The 21,367-nt window shown below is 46.6% G+C and overlaps 2 protein-coding genes across 7 annotated transcripts in view; both read left to right on the top strand.

Moving 5' to 3' along the window:
- The window catches only part of dgkd (diacylglycerol kinase delta), a 33,314-nt gene extending 18,563 nt beyond the window's left edge, over window positions 1-14,751 (top strand). For 2 of the 3 annotated variants that reach the window (XM_030743610.1, XM_030743611.1), the window contains 19 exons: window positions 4,954-5,048; window positions 5,133-5,232; window positions 6,648-6,966; window positions 7,800-7,961; window positions 8,037-8,165; window positions 8,313-8,388; window positions 8,525-8,635; window positions 8,713-8,809; window positions 9,362-9,469; window positions 10,329-10,442; window positions 10,517-10,651; window positions 10,734-10,894; window positions 11,293-11,404; window positions 11,512-11,604; window positions 11,820-11,939; window positions 12,095-12,212; window positions 12,359-12,489; window positions 12,595-12,694; window positions 13,398-14,751. In XM_030743610.1, the coding sequence (XP_030599470.1) occupies window positions 4,954-5,048; window positions 5,133-5,232; window positions 6,648-6,966; window positions 7,800-7,961; window positions 8,037-8,165; window positions 8,313-8,388; window positions 8,525-8,635; window positions 8,713-8,809; window positions 9,362-9,469; window positions 10,329-10,442; window positions 10,517-10,651; window positions 10,734-10,894; window positions 11,293-11,404; window positions 11,512-11,604; window positions 11,820-11,939; window positions 12,095-12,212; window positions 12,359-12,489; window positions 12,595-12,684 (2,271 nt within the window). In that variant the 3' untranslated portion in view covers window positions 12,685-12,694; window positions 13,398-14,751. The remainder of the gene's footprint in view (window positions 1-4,953; window positions 5,049-5,132; window positions 5,233-6,647; window positions 6,967-7,799; window positions 7,962-8,036; window positions 8,166-8,312; window positions 8,389-8,524; window positions 8,636-8,712; window positions 8,810-9,361; window positions 9,470-10,328; window positions 10,443-10,516; window positions 10,652-10,733; window positions 10,895-11,292; window positions 11,405-11,511; window positions 11,605-11,819; window positions 11,940-12,094; window positions 12,213-12,358; window positions 12,490-12,594; window positions 12,695-13,397) is intronic. The other variant, XM_030743612.1, reaches the window with a different exon arrangement.
- A 1,691-nt stretch (window positions 14,752-16,442) lies between these two features.
- Window positions 16,443-19,849, top strand: tsen34 (TSEN34 tRNA splicing endonuclease subunit). Of its 4 annotated transcripts, none has more exons than XM_030743618.1 (6): window positions 16,445-16,714; window positions 16,860-17,179; window positions 17,303-17,623; window positions 18,015-18,147; window positions 18,219-18,509; window positions 19,259-19,849. In XM_030743618.1, exons 3-6 carry the CDS (start codon window positions 17,312-17,314, stop codon window positions 19,444-19,446), a joined length of 924 nt encoding a protein of 307 aa, XP_030599478.1. In that variant the 5' UTR covers window positions 16,445-16,714; window positions 16,860-17,179; window positions 17,303-17,311; the 3' UTR covers window positions 19,447-19,849. The 4 variants fall into 4 exon arrangements, with proteins under 4 accessions (XP_030599479.1, XP_030599478.1, XP_030599477.1 ...); XM_030743617.1 differs by having other exon boundaries at window positions 16,446-16,714; window positions 16,860-17,172; XM_030743619.1 differs by lacking the exon at window positions 16,860-17,179 and having other exon boundaries at window positions 16,443-16,714; window positions 18,018-18,147.
- Window positions 19,850-21,367: the final 1,518 nt, after the last annotated feature.

Raw genomic sequence — 21,367 nt, forward strand, 5'->3', positions numbered from 1 at the left:
GAGTAGAGCGTGGCCAAGAATATCGCATTGTCAATACCATCTGACATAGCAAGGGTTTCTCCTGCGAGTGTGCTTCTTACCACACGCCTGATCTTTTTAGACTGTCAAAACAAAGGGGAAATTTTTCCTGTCTTTTCAATGAGAGCAATTAAAGCCCCTCCCTGTGTACCTCCATCTGGAAGATTACTCAGAGAGGCATCACTGAACACGACTAAGCTCAAATCACTACTGTTGCCCAAATGTTGGAACTTTAGTGTGACTGTCTCTGACTTAAGTTTGCGAATCACTTTGTTCACTTCATGTATGGACTGAACAGTGGCATTTTTGATGCTAGATGCCAGGCTACAAGTGTCAAACATAACATCTGGCCTCGTCTGTTTGGCAACCCACAAAATTTGTCCTATTTTGGACCTAAGCTGGTCTCTCTCTGTCTCATTTAGTGGAGCATCTCTCTGCACAGCCCGTGCTGCTTTTAAATGAACTGGTTGTAGTCTGTCAATATAACTGTGTTGATGCACGTGCACTATACCATACAAAGTAGTAATGTCCATTCCCACATAAGAAAAACTCTCATGTTCTTCACGGCCCACATGAAAAGCAGACTGAAGTACAGGGAGAACATTAGTTACAAAGTGCTTTGATCCCGCCCAAAGAAAATCATCTACGTGACACGCCAGTACTCCTGTCACCTCAGACTCTTCATTCTGCCAGTAAAACACTGCAGGATCAACTTTTGACATTTTACCACCAGTGTTGAGCATGAGTTCTTTGACCCTGTTGTACCAGTAGAGGGAAGCGTCTGTCCATATACACATTTCTTTAGCTTCCACACAACATTCTCCGCGCCCACCTCAGGTGGGGGGCGAATGAAAATGTCTCGTGAGAGTTCCATAGCCTGTAAAAAGGCAGATTTAATATCCATAGAATGAACTTTCCACTTGTTTTGACAGATCACTGCCAACAGCAGCCTGAGTGACTCTGGTGCACATGTGGGAGAGTCTTTCTGTAACTCGGTAATGTTGATTTCTTCAAAACCTCTCGCCACAAGGCGGGCTTTAGGAATGATACCTTCTCAGGTTTCTTTTAATGTACAGACCCATCTAGTCAAAATACATTTTTGACCTCTGTCCATGACCTCTTCATAGACATTGTTATTTTTCCAACAATCAATCTCTTGCTGTTTAGCAGCATCAAAAGAAATGTCTTTAGCAATGAGTACATCAGCTTCTGCGTTTCCAGATACAGTGTGAAGATCATCAACCTGTGACATGTCTACCGCTCGTTTTTGTCCCTCACTGTCGTCAGGTTCAAGACTCTGTACATTGTACCAGTTTTTGTATTGCCCCTTGGCTTTTCCTGCTCTGCCTAAAACTCTGGCCGTGTGTCTGGTACCATCATCTGTTAGTAAATGTAACTGTTTGACCTGTTTTTAGTCTGACCTCTGTAGGACCCTGAGTATTCGTTGTATTACTCTCTTCTTCAGTATGTGTCTCATTAGTCTGTCTGACATTCCTCTCCTCTGTTTTTGTATTGCCAGTATTTTGTTGTTCTCCACTAACACTCATTTCATCATCTGAGCTCTCTGACGCCTCAGTGTGAACCATGTTTTCACTTACTTCATCCTTTTCAGGAACACTGGACAGGACTGTTTTATTCTCATCCTGTGTATTCATTTTGTTTAGCCTGGACTGATGTACTCGGACAAGAATCCCACCATGTCTCACAAAAACCACAACTCCGTCCTGACCAATAACTACACCAGGGCCCTTCCACTCTGTACTATCTGCTCTCTTATAGTACACCTTGTCTCCCGTCTCATACTTTTCATCTGTAGGTCTTAGCTGCCTGCGCAAAGCTCTTCTTATTCTGTTTGAGCATTCCACCTCTGTGAAAGCTCTTCTGGACGCATGTAATGATGCTGTCCTACTCTAGTGCTCATAGACATGTCCTCTAAAGCAGGTGGTTTATCAACCAAAACAGAAGGTAGATTAGGACTGTGACCAAACACAAGCTGATGTGGACTATAACCATGTACACTGACCATACTGTTTTTGGCCATAAGAGCCCAGTCTAGAGCAGTTTGCCAACCACACCCATTTTCCTTTTTCACCTTCAGGAGCATGTCAGTTAGTGTCATGTTGTCTCTCTAACAGTCCATTGCTCCATGGACTGTAGCCTGCTGTAGTCTTTGTCTCAATGTTAAATTTTTCTGCCATGTCTCTAACTTCCTCATTGTTGAATTCCCCACCATTGTCAGTGTAGATTCGTTTGGGGGCACCATGAACACTTATCCACGAGTGAATGAAGGAGTTGACGATCTCGGAGGGTTTCTTGGTCCTCACAATGTTTCCAGCGCTGAAGCGTGTAAAATGGTCGATGATGTGCAGGTACCATACGCCAGCCTCCAACTCGTGTAGATCCATTGCCACCGTCTCATTGTACTCTGAGGCCAGAGGCAAACCAACAGCAGGTTTGGGCTTTGCCCTGCTGTACCTCTGACATATCTCACAGTCACGAATAATCTCCTGCAAGAGGACTGGACAGTCTTTGTCAGTATTTCCAGAGGTATGAATGAGTCGCTGCAGCCGGTCTGCAGAGGCGTGGCTAAACTGCTGGTGAAGTTTCAGGAGAACCTTACGCTTCCCTTTTGTAGACATCTCTGCTGTGACAGTAAGGACTTCACTTTCTTTGTCATCCACGTTTGCATCTTCATCTCTAATATCCACACAATAGTGTCCCGAACTAGTGAGCTCAAGTGGAACTTGTTGTTTGAACATGACAACTCTGTCATTCTTCATGTCTCAAACAGTTTCTGCTATCTTTAGAAACCTTTTGCTCAGTAATAAGGGAATATCAGCTGAAACCACTTCAGTTTCAATGTGGCACTTTGTTTGCCCAATCTTGGCAGGAAGTTTTACTTTTCTGTTAGAGTGTACCACCTGACCATCTCCAAATCTAAAAGGTCTGCAGCTAGGAGCTTCTGTCTGCAGCAGTTTGTTAATTTGGCTTTGGCTTAGGTCTTTCATGTAACTGTCCAGCCACTTTTCACCACAAACAGTACGTGTGCAAGCAGTATCAATAATAGCTGATCCCAGTGATTCAGTTAGAGACGGACTCTGAGATCTTCCTATCTTTGTGAACAAAGTGATGTTACACTCCTCCATACTTGCATCTTGTGTCACCTTTACTTCATTCTTCCTATGCGGACAGTCTTTGGCCCAATGGTACGTGCTCTGACAAATGGCGCATTTTGTTCGCTTACCATATTTGTCGAGGGGATTTGTACCCTGCTGTGGCTGCCGCTGTCCGCCCTGTGCAGAGCCGTTGCTCCTTCTGAATTTGCCCTGTGATTTTTGCTCTGAAAAATAAACAGTGTCTTGAGTTTCAGTGTCATTTCTCGGTCCAGTAGTTTTTCCCCCGAAAATCCGCTTCAATCCCGACTTCATGGAGGCAAATGTCAAATCCGCGCACGCCGTCAGGGCAAGCTGCCTACTTTTCTCCTCGAGACAAGCCGCGTCCAGGAGTTTAAACGCTAACACAGCGTCAGGCAACACCATGTTGTACTTCTTCATGCGATTGTAACGTTGCTCAAAATCTATAATGAAGTCCGCCATGGACATTGTACTGTCTTTAGATATCGAGTCAAAGTGGGAGTATGCTTCATAAGCTCGGTCTTTTTCTTCTCTCAAAAATACCGCATCCAGTTTAACAAACAAGGTTTCCATACCGTTATCTTTGTTCAGATCCTCCGCGGGTATTTCCAATGCAATCTCTCTGGCTCTCCCTTCGAGCCCCAGCGCCACCGTGAGTGCTTGTTTCTTATTCTCCAAATCCGTAACAAGTCTCCAAATGTTAACCTCATTTTTCCAGCACTCGTATGGCCTGGCCTCATCAAACTTTGGCGGTACTCAGTAATTGGTAACCATCCTCTGCTACCATTGAAAACTCCAAAAACACGACGTCTAATATTCACAGAGATTTATTTGTGCCGCCATTTTTCCCATACCAAACAACAGAGCAGCTCACTCTCCACACAATCTCGCGAGAACAAAATAACTCCCAAATGATGTTAACAGGGCTGACTTTGTTTTACTGCTATACCCTTAATAATACTTTAAAAACTCACTATCTACATATACACTATACCTCTTTAACTAGGTTTTAGTATTTCACAGTCTGGCTATAACAACTTAGGATTTTTTACTGGGGATCACGAGAGCTTCAGATCATCTCCCTGTATCCATGGATACTCACCTGTGTACCTGCAACCCTCCTGCAGCCTGACATGATGTCACGTTTACAATGTAACAGCTTTGTGGAAGTGCTTTAGTTAACTAGTCGCCACCAGAACAACATGTTTGCAGCACAGCTGCTGAGTCCTGCAAAAATGGGATATTTGCTAGCAGGAAGTGAGCAAAAGAAACACACACACCGATAGAACACCCCCACAGAACACACACACCAAAAAAACGACATCCGCTTTCCTATTGGTGGCAAAATACACCACATCAACCAAAAAATTACATGGCAACGTATGGTATTTGGTTGCTGAGGAACAGGTGAACGACTGATATTGATCTTGAGGTTTGTCTGTGGAGGACGGGAACTGTTATTGTGACACCCGATTGTCTGTAAATAGCTGTACAAAAAATGCCTCAGGCATTACCTGCATTTTAAACAGCTGCTGCTTCAAGATCCTGCAGCACACCTGTGGGTCTGTCTGTGGCTGCATTCAGGCAGAGAGGAGGAGCCAATCCAACAGAACACACACACATACCGATAGAGCACACACACACACACACCAATAGAACACCCCCAGAGAACACACACACACAAAAATGAAGTCACGCTGTCGCTGTGCTCTCTAAATGTGTTCTAAGAACCTGTGATGCTGATTCAGAAACAGTCAGTTAATGACTTGTCTGACCTGAGTGTTTCCATCCTCTGATCCAGGTCCAGCACATTCTCACCTATGAAGACTCAGTGGCTGCTCACCTGTCAAAGATCCTGACCTCAGACCAGCACTCTGTGGTCATCTCCTCGGCTAAGTATGCCCGCCTGCTCGCCTGCCCTCTGTGTATTGTGTCCTGGATGTGTTTGAGTAACGGTGGTGTTTGTGTGTTTCCTTGTAGAGTTCTGTGTGAGACCGTGAAGGACTTTGTGGCCCGGGTTGGTAAAGCTTACGAGAAGAACACGGAAAGTTCAGAGGAGTCAGAGGCCATGGCCAAGAAGGTACAACACTCACTGCAGTCCGGACATCAATGAGGCTCATAGAGTTTCCTAAAATCATTCCTTTAAAACGCCAAGACAGGAAGAGCACCAATCTTTGTTCCGAGAGGAAGGAAAACCTGCTACTGTTTGGGTTCTCCTCTGACGTCTGATCCTCCTGTAAAAATAATAAGAGCTTGTCCAGTGTGAGGTTATTCGTCACATAGAAAAATAAAGGTCAAAGGAAACTTAATTTACTTAAAGGAGACACTCAGCTGTTTCGACCCTTTGAATGGTGGCGGCTCTGATTTATTCCTTTAGGTTCAAAGTGTGACTGAGACTTGAGGCGAGCTGGCTTAAACTGAGAGTTTGTCTTGGTGTTCGTCAGGGTTCAGTTTTAGGGCGTTTGATCAACCTGTTGGCACTGAGTTAACACTGTTATTCTGATGAAATGCTATTTTATATTTGGGATATTGATAATGGGAAGTAGAGTGATTAACAGTTAATCTGGGATGTGGCAGGTCTTTGTTTCCCACACATAAACCTTCCTTTTGCAGGCTACTCTAGTATATTAACTTCTGCCCTTCCCTCAGCCATTCATCCACATTTAATAGCAAAGAACTCCCTTGGTTTTATTCTGAAAATTCAGTGACTGCTAGCCAGTCGGCTCCCGTCCTTCCTGTGTCGAGTTTCCATACGAGCTGGCTCGTTGAGCAGGTTCCTGTTGTGTTGGTATCATTCACCCGTCTCAGACAGCCTCCTTTTTCTGTAGGCCACAGCTGGTGATGGTAGTTCTGCTCTGGAGGTCCTCTGTAAGCTGGCTGGGTACTCTAACCAGAACCTGCAGCAGGTTGAGAACTGGTTCATGAGCCAAGCAGAACTGGGACTAAACCAGGACTACCAGCTGCAGAACAAAGAGGTGGAGGATAGACTAGGACTAGAGGATGCTGATTATATTGATCAGCTATTTACTGTCACACAGAAAGTAAATGAAGTATTTGCAGAGAGGGGAGAACCTGGTAAATGATGGTGTTTAACATTGATGTTCCTTTGAAGTGCACAGATGCTCACAAATGTACGCATGCTGCTATCACCACAAATCAGATCCTTATCTGTGAGCTAAGAACGACACCCTGAAGTTTAACACCCTGATTTGTATCATGTAGTTTGATGAAGTAAAGCTGGGTATCATCTGCATAGCAATGTATGCAGTGTTTTCTAATAATACTGCCTAAGGGAAGCACGTATAATAGAAACCGTATTGGCCCCAGCACAGAACCCTGTGGAACTCCATGACTAACATTCATGTGTGAAGAAGACTCCTTGTTTAGGAGCATAAACTAGAGTCTAATAGATGTGATCAGACCACTGCAGCGCAGCACCTTTAAAACCTACGACATGCTCTAATCTGTTGTGATGAGTCGTGTTTTCTGTCTCAGTGTGGTGTGCTGAAGGAGAAGCTGGACTCCTTACTGAAGACTCTGAATGAGGAGTCTCAGGCATCCTCCGTGCTACACCCAGCTCCTCCCCCCACCATTGCTGAGGAGCAAGAAGAGATGGAGGGAGTTGTCCTGCCTCCTCTTCATCTCCCTCCACCTCATGTGCTGCCCAGCTCCGCCCCCTGCTCTCCACGACCCACCCCCTCCACCTCCTCCTCAGTGGCGGCAGCTGCCATCTTTAAACCTCGAGAGCAGCTGATGCTGAGAGCCAACAGCCTGAAGAAGGCCATCCGGCAGATAATCGAGCACACGGAGAAAGGTGGGCTGGACATGGTCAGGACTCACCTGCACAGGTGTAATGGTTTCAAGGAGAATTACTGCTACTTTTCTGTCACATGTAGGATGAAGTCAGAGTACTCTGTAAGATGTTGCTGTGAATACACAGGTTACAGCCCGTCTACTACAGCGACAGTTATCACAGCTGCAACTTAGCAGGCTTTCACAGGCCAGCCAATCAGAGGAAAGCGGGTGTTTAGGGAGGGCTTTAAAGAGATGGAAGATAACAGGTTTATTTCACCAAGGGGCTGCACAAAGGGCCAATATGGTTAAAGGAAACGTGATTTTCTGTCCTTCTGCAAACATTTGACTGAAATCAGACTTTCCTCATAAAGGTAGAAATGAAGCAGTTAAAGAAATGGCTGAAGAATCCAACATTAGTTATCTGTAGTTATCTGAGGAGAACTTTCAGTGTCTGACCAGCTTGTTCCTTTGTCTGCTGATGAGCTCCTACAGAACAGCTTCAACTCGGGGTTCCTGACTCATGTTCTCTTGAGATTCAGTCCACACACAACAGACTTTACCTTTCAGTTTCCAAAGTGACAGATCAACAGCTATGAGATATCGGATCATCGTTATAAATCAATAAATGACCAAATCTAATATTTTTATTAGTTTAATTATGTTGTTTTTATCTGGGACTGTGGATGTTTTTGGTCAGAAACCAGAGCGTGGCCCACAGAGTCTTTCCTGCACCTGTCAGTACGGTTACCTGTAAAACACAGTCCTAGAGTAAGAACATGAAGGTGGTTCCACCTTCATGTTCTTACTTACAAGACACTGTTTATGAGCTGACCTGCTTCTCCATGTTTCCAGCCGTGGACGAGCAGAACGCTCAGACTCAGCAGCAGCAGGTCTTCTCTCTGAGCCGAGCCGAGGAGGAGGGGCTGGTGGAGGAGGATGAGGAGGAAGACGTGGAAGAGGACAAGATGTCCCTGCAGTCGTCTTACAGCTCCAAGCAACGCGGCGCTCGCAGAGGTCAGAAACACCCACAGCTTCCTCTGGTTTCCTCTGGGACAGCAGCAGTGTTCATGGTTTGTTTTCTGTCTTCAGTCAGTAAGACGCCCTGCGAGAAGCTCATCAGCAAAGGCAGCCTGTCACTGGGCAGCTCTGCATCACTTCCTGTCCAGACAGGAAGTAGGGACAACATGCCCATGCTCAACACAAAGATTCTGTATCCTGGTAAGAGGCCTGCATGTCTACATCCATTAAAGTGTGTGTTTATAATGACAGCAGAGTAATGTGTGTGTGTGTGTGTGTGTGTGTGTGTGTGTGTGTGTGTGTGTGTGTGTGTGTGTGTGTGTGTGTGTGTGTGTGTGTGTCTCACAGGCTCTCTGTCCAGCAGCTCTGTCATCAGCCGATTGCTGGTCAATGCCGACCCGTTCAGCTGCGACCCCGATAACATGTGAGATTTCTTGACTCTGAGTCCTTGCCATGACCTCATGTTCTCTCATTAACCCTGCTCTGTGTGTGTGTGTGTGTGTGTGTGTGTGTGTGTGTGTGTGTGTGTGTGTGTGTGTGTGTGTGTGTGTGTGTGTCAGGGACTGCTACACTGAGAAATGTGTCATGAACAATTACTTCGGCATCGGACTGGACGCCAAAATCTCTCTTGACTTCAACAACAAGCGGGATGAACATCCGGAGAAGTGCAGGTAGGACCGAGCACACAGATGGAGACGTGGCGAGCTCGGAGAGCGTAAACTGATGCAGATGTGTCACTGATCCGCAGGAGTCGCACCAAGAACATGATGTGGTACGGAGTGTTAGGAACCAAGGAGCTGCTGCACAGAACCTACAAGAACCTGGAGCAGAGAGTCCTGCTGGAGGTGAGACTAAAACCAGGACCGGGCATGCTAGGTTCTCCATGGTTCCCTCACACTCTGCGTTTGCTTCTCCCCAGCTTAAAAAAGTCATGCAAACCTTTGAACTATGAATATTTTCAGTTACGCGTCTTTGAAGATCTTTGAAGCGGTGGGTTTATTTTTTTTTTTTATGAATGCACATACAGAGAGCGTACCCCATGCTGACCTTTTCTGGCAGCTTGAACATGATTAGAAATAAAGCTGTAAAAACAAAACCACTAGAAACAAGAGGGACAAAGTCCAGACAATACAAACTGCAGCCAGCTGGAAGGTGGACAGCAGAGGAGAAAAAAAAACGTCTGCTTCCTTTTGCTTCCAGAGACATCCACCATCTGCAGCTGCAGACCTCCAGCACACACAGATCCCACTTAAAGTCCTGAGCAGGACGTCCTGCCTAACCACAGACTGCCTCTGTGAACCACCCGAACTTGACTTATCATCAGCGAATTAAAGACACAACATCACCTGAAAGACACACCTGTAAACAACTGATTCTTTGTTGTGTGTGTGTTTCAGTGTGATGGTCGGCCAATCCCTCTGCCCAGTCTGCAGGGAATCGCTGTGCTGAACATCCCGAGCTATGCAGGAGGAACCAACTTCTGGGGAGGCACCAAAGAGGATGACGTAAGACCCCCACCCCCCACCCCCACCCGCCCGCCTGTCTGTCTGCACAGATCAGAATATACTGTTTGCAGTGTCTCGTGTCTTTGTATATTCAGGCAGTTACTTAAGCAGATCTGCTCATCAGCAAAATGCTGAAAAAATGCAGGTACTGTTAAAAAGTACTTAAGTAATGCATTACTTTATTTACTCCCTGTAGAAAGTAATCTTTTACACTGCTCATGTTTATTTCTCATCTCCTGTGTGAAGGTAACAGTAGTCAGTATTTCATATCTGCACAAGCCCCTCATATTCAGCTCTCTCAGAACATCTTTGTTTTAGTAGTGTTTTAACCACAAACTTCACATCTTCTGGCCAAACTCCAGCGCGCCCCCTATGGAACAGGAAGTATAAAATGTTTATTTGTTTAGTTGTACAGTAATCCCTCACAGCTCTGTTACGTTCCAGGACCACCCGCGATAAGTGAAAATCCACGAAGTAGGGACGCTATATTTATTTTAATACTTATACATTATTTTAGTAGTTATACACTATTTTAAGTTTTGATAAACCCTCCCCACACACTTATACACCAAATACATACATTACTGTACAACACGTACTACGCATGTGAAGAACGAGTACCGCAAAAACCCGCGAAACAGTGAAAATACCGCAATAAATATTTTACACTAATATTGACTGAAAACCCGCGAAAAGCGAACCGTGAAGTAGCGAGGGATTACTGTACATGTTTGAAAGGCAAAGTGGGATACTTTGGGTTCATTGTAGTCACTGTGACTGATCCATTGTGCAGTGAGTAGCTTGGGAATTCGGTCAGCTGGTTGGTGATGTCATGATTCGGCTTGTCTGGTTCTGTCAGACCTTCACAGCTCCGTCCTTTGATGATAAGATCCTGGAGGTGGTAGCCGTGTTCGGCAGCATGCAGATGGCCGTCTCCCGAGTCATCAACCTGCAGCACCACCGCATCGCACAGGTACCTACCTACCTACCTGTCTGTCTGTCCCTCCTGTCCATCTGTCTGTAACCATCTTCCTGTCCCTCTCTCAGTGCCGGACAGTGAAGATCACCATCCTAGGGGACGAGGGTGTCCCGGTTCAGGTGGACGGGGAGGCCTGGATCCAGCCTCCGGGATACATAAAGATCATCCATAAGAACCGGACCCAGACTCTGACCCGAGACCGAGTGAGTGCTGCAGCCGGCTGTGCGTTCGGGGGGTCTTAATCCAACCCAGCTGGGATTTTCAGCATCTCTCTGTGTGTTTCAGGCATTTGAGAGTACTCTGAAGTCCTGGGAGGACAAACAGAAATGCGAGTTTCCCCGGGCACCACCGCAGCCCCCGCTGTCCTCCCAGCCTGAGATTGTCTCCGAGGAAGAGGCGTTGCTTATCAGCGAGTTCGGTCAGGCAGCTGGAGCGCTCATACACAGGTGAGACCCCACCCCTCAGTCCCACCATCACTGACTGAGGTCTGAATTATTGGCAGTATTTTACCCAGTGCCATCAGAATACATGTATTTTATTTTTTGAACATGGTTCATGGTTAAACTGCAGCATGGTGTTGCACTGGGTAGCAGCTCACAGCAAGAAGGTCCTTCTTTGAATTCACTGGTTCCCTCCTGTGTGTATGTTCTCACTGGGGTACTCGGAAAATGGACGGATGGCCATGATTTTCCAAACCCCTGGCAAAAACTAAACCTTCTAACTGACAAACATCAAAAACTATTTGAGTTCTTTGCCAACAGTGTTGAACAGTGTTGTGGGTTGTGGTGGCTTTGGTTCTTAGACCTTAGAGGGTTCACCCTGCTGTGTGTTTCTGGTGTTTCAGTATCCGTGAAGTCGCTCAGTCTCACCACAGCTTGGAACAGGAACTGGCTCACGCTGTCAATGCCAGTTCCAAGGCTATGGATGTGGTCTACGCTGACTCCAAGAGCTTCAGGGTATGACAGCTGATCTTCTCTTCTGCCGTTTTCTGTCCTTCAGAGAGGTTCTTCTCTTGAGTACACCTTCAGCTGTATAAAACATCAGTGTTTGTTTGTGTGTTCAGGCTCTGAGCTGCAGCGTGGTCATTCAGATGGTCAATAACGTCAAAGCTTTACTGAGTGAGACCGAGCTCCTCCTGGCTGGAAGGATGTCCATGGTAACTGCTCTGGTCCTTTCACTTTAACTCTAAATGTGGATCACTTTATCTGAACGTTACACAATCATGCAGGTTCACAGGTTTCCTGCTGTGTTTCTGAAATAAGCTCTGATTTGTATAAGCATGCCATCAGTTTTTATCCCAAAACAAAAAAAACCCTGATCCCGGCCCCCCAGCCACGGCCCGACGCTAACGTAATGTCTGTGTTTGTGCAGCAGCTAGATCCTCCTCAGCAGGAACAGCTGAATGCAGCTCTGAGTTCTGTGGCTCAGCAGCTCCGCCGCCTGGCTGATGTTCCCTGGTTGTGTCCCATAATCGATCCATCAGACCACGAGGTAACACCCCACACACACACACACACTCCGAGGTGTTCAGCAGGTCTAATGTGATGATTATGGAAATATTAAAGCACCAACCATGAAAACATTTAACAGTAACCAATCCTGTGTCTCTGTCTCTCTGCCTGACTGTCTCTCTGTCTGCCTCTCAGGGTCCTCTGACTGATTTCTCAAAGCGTACTCGGAGCGCGAAGTTCCGCCTCGTCCCGAAGTTCAAGAAGGACAAAAACAACAAGAACAAAGAGATGTGTGCTACATTCTCTCTGCCAGGTAACTCTCTGCTGCCGTCCTCACCTTTCTGACCTGTCTCTCTCTGCAGATTAAGTTCATGGTGGATGCTAGAATCACGGTGTTTTGTTAAATCACTGTTGGAGGTGTTTCCTGTCTATCTGAACCACTTCCTGTTGGGGTTTCAGTTCACCAGTGGGGGACGGAGGAGGTGGGGGCATGGCTGGACTTTCTCTGTCTCACTGAGTATAAGGACATCTTTATTGGACACGATGTCCGCGGAGCTGAGCTCATCCACCTGGAGAGGAGGGACTTGAAGGTACCGCCACCGGGTCATCGCTAACTGCTGATAGATGTTTGATGGGTGATTGTTTACAAGGTGAAGGATTTGTCCAGCTTCTTTAACCTCCTCTGTTGTGTTCAGGACCTCGGAGTGACGAAGGTGGGCCATATGAAGAGGATCCTGCAGGGCATCAGAGAGCTGAACAGGAACAGCAGTGCCAGCGAGGCCTAACTGCTGCCAGGTGAGCGCCGTGCTGCTGCTGACTGCGTGGGCAGTTTTGATCCAGGCAATATTGAAGAGAACACTAAAGTTAGCCAGCTAGCTGTTACGCTAAGTATCAAGTAAGTTAACATGATGACAGCTCCAGAAAGCAGTTTTTCTCATGAAGCTCGTCTGAGCAAAAGGGAATCATGGAGGGATTGTTTGGTTTTCGGGATTAAATTTGACCCTGAGGGGTCTTCCTTCTGGCTAATGCTAGTAATGTTAGCTTAGCTGATAACACAGATTAATTGTTAGCTGGTTCACATGGTAAAATCCTGAGTGTCTGATTTGTCCAAACTATTGGGACTGATCTAAAATTTCTTTTATATTATAGTTACTTTATATTTAGATTAATTCTCCTTTAAGAGCAACACTGGGACCTGAGGACAGAAATTTCATTCCACTGCATGTAAATGTGATGCGAATACAGGATCCTTGAATCTTAACATTAAGAACCAGCCGTCATGCACCATAGCTAACTTACAGCTAGCTGCTTGCTAATGCTATCAGTAGCACAATCATACTGCAGCATTAGCATCAGCTGCACAGCTAACTGATTGGTGCTGCTGGGACTATTTCCCACACCGTATTAATCTGTTTGTGGCTTTGCAGCTGAACTGCGTCACTAATCCTGAGCGGAGTTAACTACCTCCCTAACTGACATTTTTCTTTTTGTTGCCTAGCAACAGCTGCCTCCTCTCCTCCTATCTGTGCTGCTATTCACCACCTCATCCACCTGACCTTTGACCCTGGATCAACGCTGCAGCCTACAGAACCAGGTTTAGACTTCTGTGACCGTCTGCGCTGGTTCTCGGTAAACTGACTCAACCTCTCCACAGCAACACCCAGAACTGGCAGGAGAAACAACCAATCAGATGACCTGATAGTGCCTTGTCACTCCGCCCCACCAGCCAAGGGAGGAGGGTGGGGTTTATCAATTAGAACATTTGTCTACCTGTGATTGGTGGAGCCAGAAAACGTCCAGACTGTCAGGTTGACGGCTCGGCGTCTCCTTCCTACAAGTGTCTCTGCGACGTTTCAGGAGTCAGAAAAACTCGAAAACCTGGCGCTGAGATATTTTACCTGAGTCCGCTGCCAGGTGGAGTTAGAACATCCTCACTAGTCTGAGTGTCAGAGCAGAGTGCAGCTCCACCACCTGACCAATCACGAGCCTCAGTTGGTGCCTGAAGTGTGTTTCCACTTTTAAACTTCTAAGAGAACCAGCTCCCATCTACAGGACTGAGGTGCTCACCTGTGAGCCAGTCACCTGAGCAGCTGACTAGTCACAGGTGACTCTGGTCCCTGACATGTTTGAAACCCTTTAAATAACTTTTTCTTGCCAAACAGAAACTCTGTGACTTCATCAAGCAAAGTTTGGGTCACCTGAAGGGTGGACGCCTGAGGGAGGGGCTGTTTTATAGTAGATCAGATATTTATTTCTGTATGAACTGACTTCTGGAGTCCAGGAAGTGTCCTTACAAAGTGGTGTATCGAGGAGATGCTGGGGGGAGGTCAGGTGACCCTGAGTTTACAGTTTACTGGCGTTTAAGGGACCAAAGACAGTTTGAATTCACTGAGTTTGTTTCAATTGTGTTTGTGTGGAAAGGCAGAGACACCTGTGGATTCTTCTTCTGTGGTTTTAGAGAAGCCTTAACCTCAGCGATGAATAGCGTCTTCATCAGCTTTTTAAACTCCAGCCTTTCTCCGGTTGCAGCTTCGTGTTTCATATTGTTCTGGTTTTCTTCTGTTGTTTATTTAAAGATGAACTTATCATGCCAGAACTTCCTCCTGCCCGTGAATCTCACCCTGCGCCCTGTGGCATCAGAACACCCGGTGATGTCAGAGCGTCCTTTACCAGGAGGCGGTGTGCCATGAACCATACGTTTGGAGTTTGGTGTTTACCTGAGTCCAAATGAGCCTTAAATGCACCGTCAGGTCTGTTGTTTCACCTGAACGCTGCGATCTGATGTCAGCTGTTGTAAATGTTTTGTAAGGAGTGCAGACGTGTTGGGTTAATAAAGCAGCTCTGTGTCTGTGTGTGTCTGTGTGTTGTCCTGCTTTCAGCCGGTATCCTGACAGTAAAGAGAGTTCCAGATTAAATGATTGGTTACACACTGCCCGACACAAACAGACACACGCACTCTGACCCTTCACTGACTCGCCTTCAGCTCAGATGGTGGTGTGCTGTCACTGTGGTTTCCATGAGCTCATGCAGCATTATTTCTGGCCAGTGTTGCATTAACTGCAGAGTCGGAGCGCCGTGTGAAGTCCCGAACGCTCCCAGTGCTCTTTCACACTTTGAGCCCGATGAATCCTGGATTTGTCTTCTTGGAATTTGTCCGTGCCGTCAGGAAGAAAAAATCCACTGATCCTTTAGGATGCTTATTTTTTCCTGCTTGGCAGTAAACAATTTTCCGATGTTTAATTTTTCTGTAAGCGTATGTGATCCTGAAACAGGACAGCTACACTGCACTCACTGACCTCAGATCAGTGTACACAGACTGAGCCTATGTTTGAATTCAGTTTTCATATTTAACCCTTTCATGCATCAATTATGAGAACCTCAGGAGTGTTTTTATTCCTCTTTATACACACCACACATTTGACTTTTGAACCAGAGATATCTGTATTTAACAAACCAATAAGATGATCCGCGGTCCCTACTGCCAGCATGAAACCAATGAGAGAAAGAAACAAAGTATTAATTGTAATATCTTTGGGACTTCATAAAGATTGTTGTATTGTCAGCAAGCTGGCTAATAATTATCGAACAAACAACCCCCCCCCCCCCATTCATATTTGGTCCCTGGCCTGCGGGTAACCTGGATATAACATCAGGTGCAACTCCAACCACACCAAAGAAAAGGTCAGCAACACAACAGCTGAAGAGACAAAACAAAAGGGTCTAGTGTTCCCTACCCTGACTCAAAGTGCTATCAGTCATTACATTGATATTATATTATAGATTTAATCTTTAATAAGCTGGAGTTGAATTTCCAGTATCCTTTGTTATTACAAGTAGCAGAAGATTTCACAGGTATCTTAATTATTGTGATCTGTGAGAGGAGCTAAGATCTGCTGACACCTGGGAGGCTGTCAGTCAAGACCTTCATCATAAACCATATTGTAATCTCCTACCATAATATATGCAGATGGATAGGAAAGCTCGAGGTTTTCCATGATGTATTGCTCATCAGGGTGTAGGACACAGATTAACCAGTGACCACTCATGCTGGATTTAGAAGTCAAAACTTAACCGGGTGAGTTACACAGAAGAATAGCTAAGCCTGCTGATTTTGCAGAAGCATGATCAAAGATCATTGTATCCCCCCTGATTTATCCAGAATTTTCCATCTTCCGGTTTGGAATGAGTTTCTTGTAAAATTGGCTTTCTCGCCCCCACAAAACAAGAATATAGATTTTCTTTTGGTGATGTCTCTTAAGCTCCCAGCATTAAGTGAAATACAAGAAAAAACGATCGTTCATTAAATAAACAGTTCCGGGCACAAATGCTTCGAAAGCTTCAGCCCCGCTTTGCCCATCACACGTTTTCACCCGCACGGCCGTGCGGGAGGAGCCAAACGCGCAGGTCCGCCAGGAGGAGGCGCTGCTGCTGTGACGTCCTGTCATTGGCTCGATCCTCCGCTAGTAACCCTGTGCTCCGATTGGTTGTATTTACTCTTTTTTTCTGTTTTCAGGGGCAGCTGAAGGAGGCGGTGCGCGCACACCCTGCTGTATGGTGGTAAACCCCGCCCGCGCTGAGAGGAGACGGCGTGAAAGCGGAGGTGACCCGGGAGTGGAGCCGTTTCTTCCGGTCTTTTTTTTCTTCTTCTCCGTTCTGTTTCTTCCGCGTCTCCGCTTGTTTCTGTCGTGGTTCACCGGGCTGATGATAAAACAATAGACATATATATGTCTATCATATGGATAAAACTACAGCCGCAGCAGTTTACGGCAGGTCGTGGAGCCGAATCGGGAGAGAGCACGTGAGGCAGCGCAGCAGGTAAGGCGGGAGGTCACCGGTTAGCTCCTTGTGTTCAGTGACTGACGTGTTCCGCGGAAGGCAGCGTGATGATTAAAGGCTCAAGGTTGAAGTAATCACATTATATGGAAGCAATAATAAGTCCCTGCTTTCGTGACTCTGACAGTGACTCCTCTTCTGGTGAGAACCCTGAATGCGTCAATGAGGACCCTCCACAGGTTCACCTTTGTACACCTGTGGTTATGTTCATGAATCGTGGACATTTCTGTTGGCTGTGCTCGAGCGGTCACAGCGATCTGATGGATCTCTCTCCAGCTGGTGCTGTACGGTGGCTCTGAGGCGCCAAAGGACATACAGAACTGCGCAGACTATTAAACACAGCCAGGCTTTACCTGAAGCTCTGTGGGGTCATGTGACAGGATAGGCGGCTGTGGGCGAGCAAAGCACCGCCTGTCCGGCCAGCTTCGGATCAAACGCACGTTAGTCGTAGGGACAGTTTTTACGAATGTTAAGAAATTTATCATTTCTGTTAACATTTCGACTTATTTCATCTTTTCAAACTAACACTGACGCCGCGCTGCCAGCTGACTGCTTCCTCTGTCGCCACAGGTTGTCCTGATGGAGGCTCCTTCCTGCAGGGAGCGGCCCCCAGGCTCTGAGGAAGAGAAGGAGGACCCAGCCGTGGTTGTGGGTCTGAGCCTGTGTGACTCGGCCCCGCTGGTGTGGAGGATGCAGGATCTGAGGACCGTTAGGTCTCGAGGTTTAGTGGGGGCGCTCCTGGGTTCACTGCCCCGAGCTCCCCGACAGAACGGACGACTGGGCCGACCGCTGCTGCTGCTGCCGGAGGAGGAGAGGCTGCTGAGGGAACACCACGCCGCTGCAGCCCTGCCACAACCCGACCGCAGCCAGGCCATGTCTGGTTTATTAAAGGTGGATTTAGCCATAATGACATCAGTGTTTTGGCTGCCATGTAGGTTCTTTGGAGCAGGAAGTGACCATATTTGGACGAGAAGGTGACTAATGCTAGCTAGCTTGGTTAGACTGTATGAGCATTACAGAGATACCTGCTAACTAGTGCTCAGTAACATGCCAATTCAATTCAGTTCAATTTTATTTATATTGCACCAAATCAAAACCAACAGTCATCTCAAGGAGCTTTATATTGTAGGTAAAGACCCTACAATAATACAGAGAAAACCCAACAATCAAACAACCCTCTACGAACAAGCATTTGGTGACAGTGGGAAGGAAAAACCCCCTTTAACAGGAAGAAGCCTTTGGCAGAACCAGGCTCACGCATGTGATTTGTTGCTCTTGTCAGCAGGATGGCGTGAGGGCGGAGCTCTGTCAGCAGTACGAAGAGCAGCAGCAGAGAAGCTTTGAGGAGCAGAGTGTCCTCGCGCTGGAGGACCGGAAGTCAGCGCTGCACCGAGCTATGACCTCATCACACATAAGTGAGTGTTACCGTGACAATGTTTGTCTGTTTTGTACCTGGAGTCTGGTCTAAAGGGCCTGGTCTTCTCAGGTGCAGAGTCCGGAGCTGGGACCTCAGATGAAGCCCTGCAGCACCGCCTGCAGACTCTGGACCAGAACTTCACATTCCCGCGGTCGGCGCTGGCAGTCCAGCTGAGCACAGCAAGGACGGGGCTGAGTTACTGTTCTGAGGCCCGGGCCTTGCTGCAAGCCGACTGGCCAATCAGGCAGAGGTGCAAGCCCCACTGTGATGCCAGGTACCAGGTGTACAGAGACCTGCGGGGCCGGGGCTTCTACCTGACCTCAGCAGGGAAGTTTGGAGGAGACTTCCTCGTGTATCCAGGTGAGTCAGAGCCTAACGCCTCATCAGAAACCTTCACAATCAGTGAAGCTAATTGGTTTTCAGAGGATGGCAGCATTACTGCTGAGAAACCCCTTCACAAACTTGACGTTGGAGGTTTTTGGGTTTTTACTGGAGCTGCATCACCTCGGTAAATCCAAACAGCCTGAGCATGCTGGGAGTTTTCAGGGTGGCTGTGAGCTTGAGGTCGATGAGTTTTTAATTTTTCAGGTCCGATACGATAGAGACAGACAGCTGATCATTTGACACACAATCGAGGCCTGAATCACACTTCTGTGTCGGGTCAGAAATCCCTCTGAACCCTGCGCAGTCCAAGCCCCCGTGGGCTGCATCGGCCCGACGTGCAGTTACATTTCTGAAGCGGTGCACGGCGGGTTTCAGTAGGTTACTGCAGCAGAGTCTATGATTGGTGCGTGTTAGTGTGAAACTCTGCAGCTTCAGCAGTGAGGATGATGAGGATGTTTGTTAACGTGGAGCCACAGCTCTGCTGGAGCACTGGGCCTCAGACTGAATGTGCCATTCATTAACACTCATGAACTAATCAGAAAGCTCTTACTCCAGACCCTGGAGAGGAGGCTGAGAGGTGGATGCATCATATTAATTACTTTGTATCAGGAATGCAGATATCTGGAATAATGCTGATGATTGGCTGATCGCTCCTCTGAAGCCTTCAGCAGCACTGAACAAGGGCCACTGTCCACTGCCTGATTCTAATTTTTGTCCTCGCTCAGGTGACCCCCTGCGGTTCCACGCTCACTTCATCGCTGTCTGTGTGACTCTGGATGAGTCCATCTGCCTGCTGGACGTCCTCGCCGTGACTCGCCTAGGATCCAACGTGAAGAAGACCGTTTTGCTGTGCTCGCCGGGGGCAGATGGGGGCGTCTGCTACACATCGCTTCAGTGGAGCGGGATGGTTTAAGTCCTACAGATGGGGCATTTCCCCTGCCAGGCTGTGTTCAGGGACCCGGCTCAAACATCAGGACACCACAGACTTCTCGGAGGCTCCACGTGGACTCTGAGCCTAGCTTCCTGTTGTGTATCTGTCCAGAGCCTGCAGACCGCCTGCTGCTTAAGCATCACAGAGTGGTGTGAGTCAGATCAAAAAAGGATGGTTTCTGTAAATTCACAGCCATGTCCTGCCAGAAACCCTTCATGGGGGTCATGTGACTGGCAGGCAGGTGACTGGGGTTTACGTCTTGCATGCAGCCAAATATCAGAGCTGACTTCGTGTGTTCACTGTTTCCAAACAAGTGTAAACTTTCTGCAGCAGCTTCATTTTGTCCGTGATGATGACCGACAAAAATAAAACCGTGTTCATTCGATCTTTTCTGATCTTGTTTCTGTATCTTTTCCTCTTTCATGTGAGCGTCACTGATCTCAGACCCAGCGGAGGTCTGCAGACTTCACTGAGCATTTTGTTCAGTAACCTCTTTCAGTATTTATTAATCTTTGACCAATATGAAATGGCGCACTTGATTTTATTTTCATCTTTATTTGGATTTAGCTTCTATGATTTTTTTTTTTTTTTTTTTTTAACAGGAATCCAACCACCAAAAGACCACCAGATGGAACCTCATTTCCAGCTGGTTGTGAAAAACTGAGGTCCAATATTTTTAACACTTTATCATCTAAATCTTAAAAACAGCTTAAAAAACTGAGCTATGATGAAAAGATCATCCCCAGAACATGTGGCTCTAAGCCCCTCCTCCTGTTCCCCAAATGTCTTCCTTAAATGGGCTAAACAACCAATCTAAAGCCCGAGCCCCCTGGTGCCCAGGTGATGCTACTGCACCAACACTGCACCTTAAGACACAATATAATACACATCAAAATTGGTGACAACAAAATGTGTTTTTTCCAGCCTATAAAGCCCGATGTTTGCAGGTGCAGGTTCGAGTCAGAGGCTCAGGTTCACGCTGGAGTTCAGCAGACAGGTACGTGCACGATGAACGAGCGGTCAGCAGATGGCGTGCTGCTCAGTCAGAGCTGCGTACCTGAGGCTGAATCCTCTACCGTGGACCTGCCCACTGGTTCGAGCTCTGCTCTCTGAGCTGCGCACCTACAAAAATAGAGTTTAATGCTGGAGATATAAAACTATATTTTAGGGGCGATTCACAAATATCGCCATTTTCCAGAGCGTACAAAGAGTACTCTTTATCAGACACCCACACACACACACACAAAAAAAAGCGTACAAAGAAATTTTTTTTTTTAAAAATATTTAATTTCACCTGGTTCTTTGGTATTGTAATGTACTAGGAAGTATTAAAACTATGGAACCCCACAAGGGACATGGGAGGAAAAAAAGATGTACTTTTGCGAGATCTCACAAAACTTTTTAATGTTAGGCCGCGCGCTTCCACGTTAATCTTGATACGGCAGCGTCCGTCAGGACATTGAAAGGATCGGTGAGAGACTGCAGCAAAAGTCACCTTTAATTTATAGTTCAGTGGTTCCTGTTGCCCGTAACCAAAACTGTACAGGCATGAAGGATTGAACCTGACTGACTTGCCATCACTGCTCCACTGATCACCACAAACACACACAGTGCTGACCCGCCCCCTTCTCCTCTCAGCCACTCAGATCATTAACAGCCATAGTGATGAGGACGCACACCTGTTTATCTATATCATATATATATTAGGGGTGGGACTCGATTAAAAAAAATTAATCTAATTCATTAGGAGCTTTGTAATTAATTAATCGAAATTAATCGCATTTTAATCACATTTAAATATTTAACATGATAAATATTAATTTAAGTCTGGTTGATGAATGAATCAATATACATAAGCTTAAACTTCAAAATCTTTATTTTCCCACATGTCTACTACACAGAC

Source organism: Archocentrus centrarchus, chromosome 13, assembly GCF_007364275.1.
Source record: "Archocentrus centrarchus isolate MPI-CPG fArcCen1 chromosome 13, fArcCen1, whole genome shotgun sequence".
Taxonomy (NCBI): domain Eukaryota; kingdom Metazoa; phylum Chordata; class Actinopteri; order Cichliformes; family Cichlidae; genus Archocentrus; species Archocentrus centrarchus.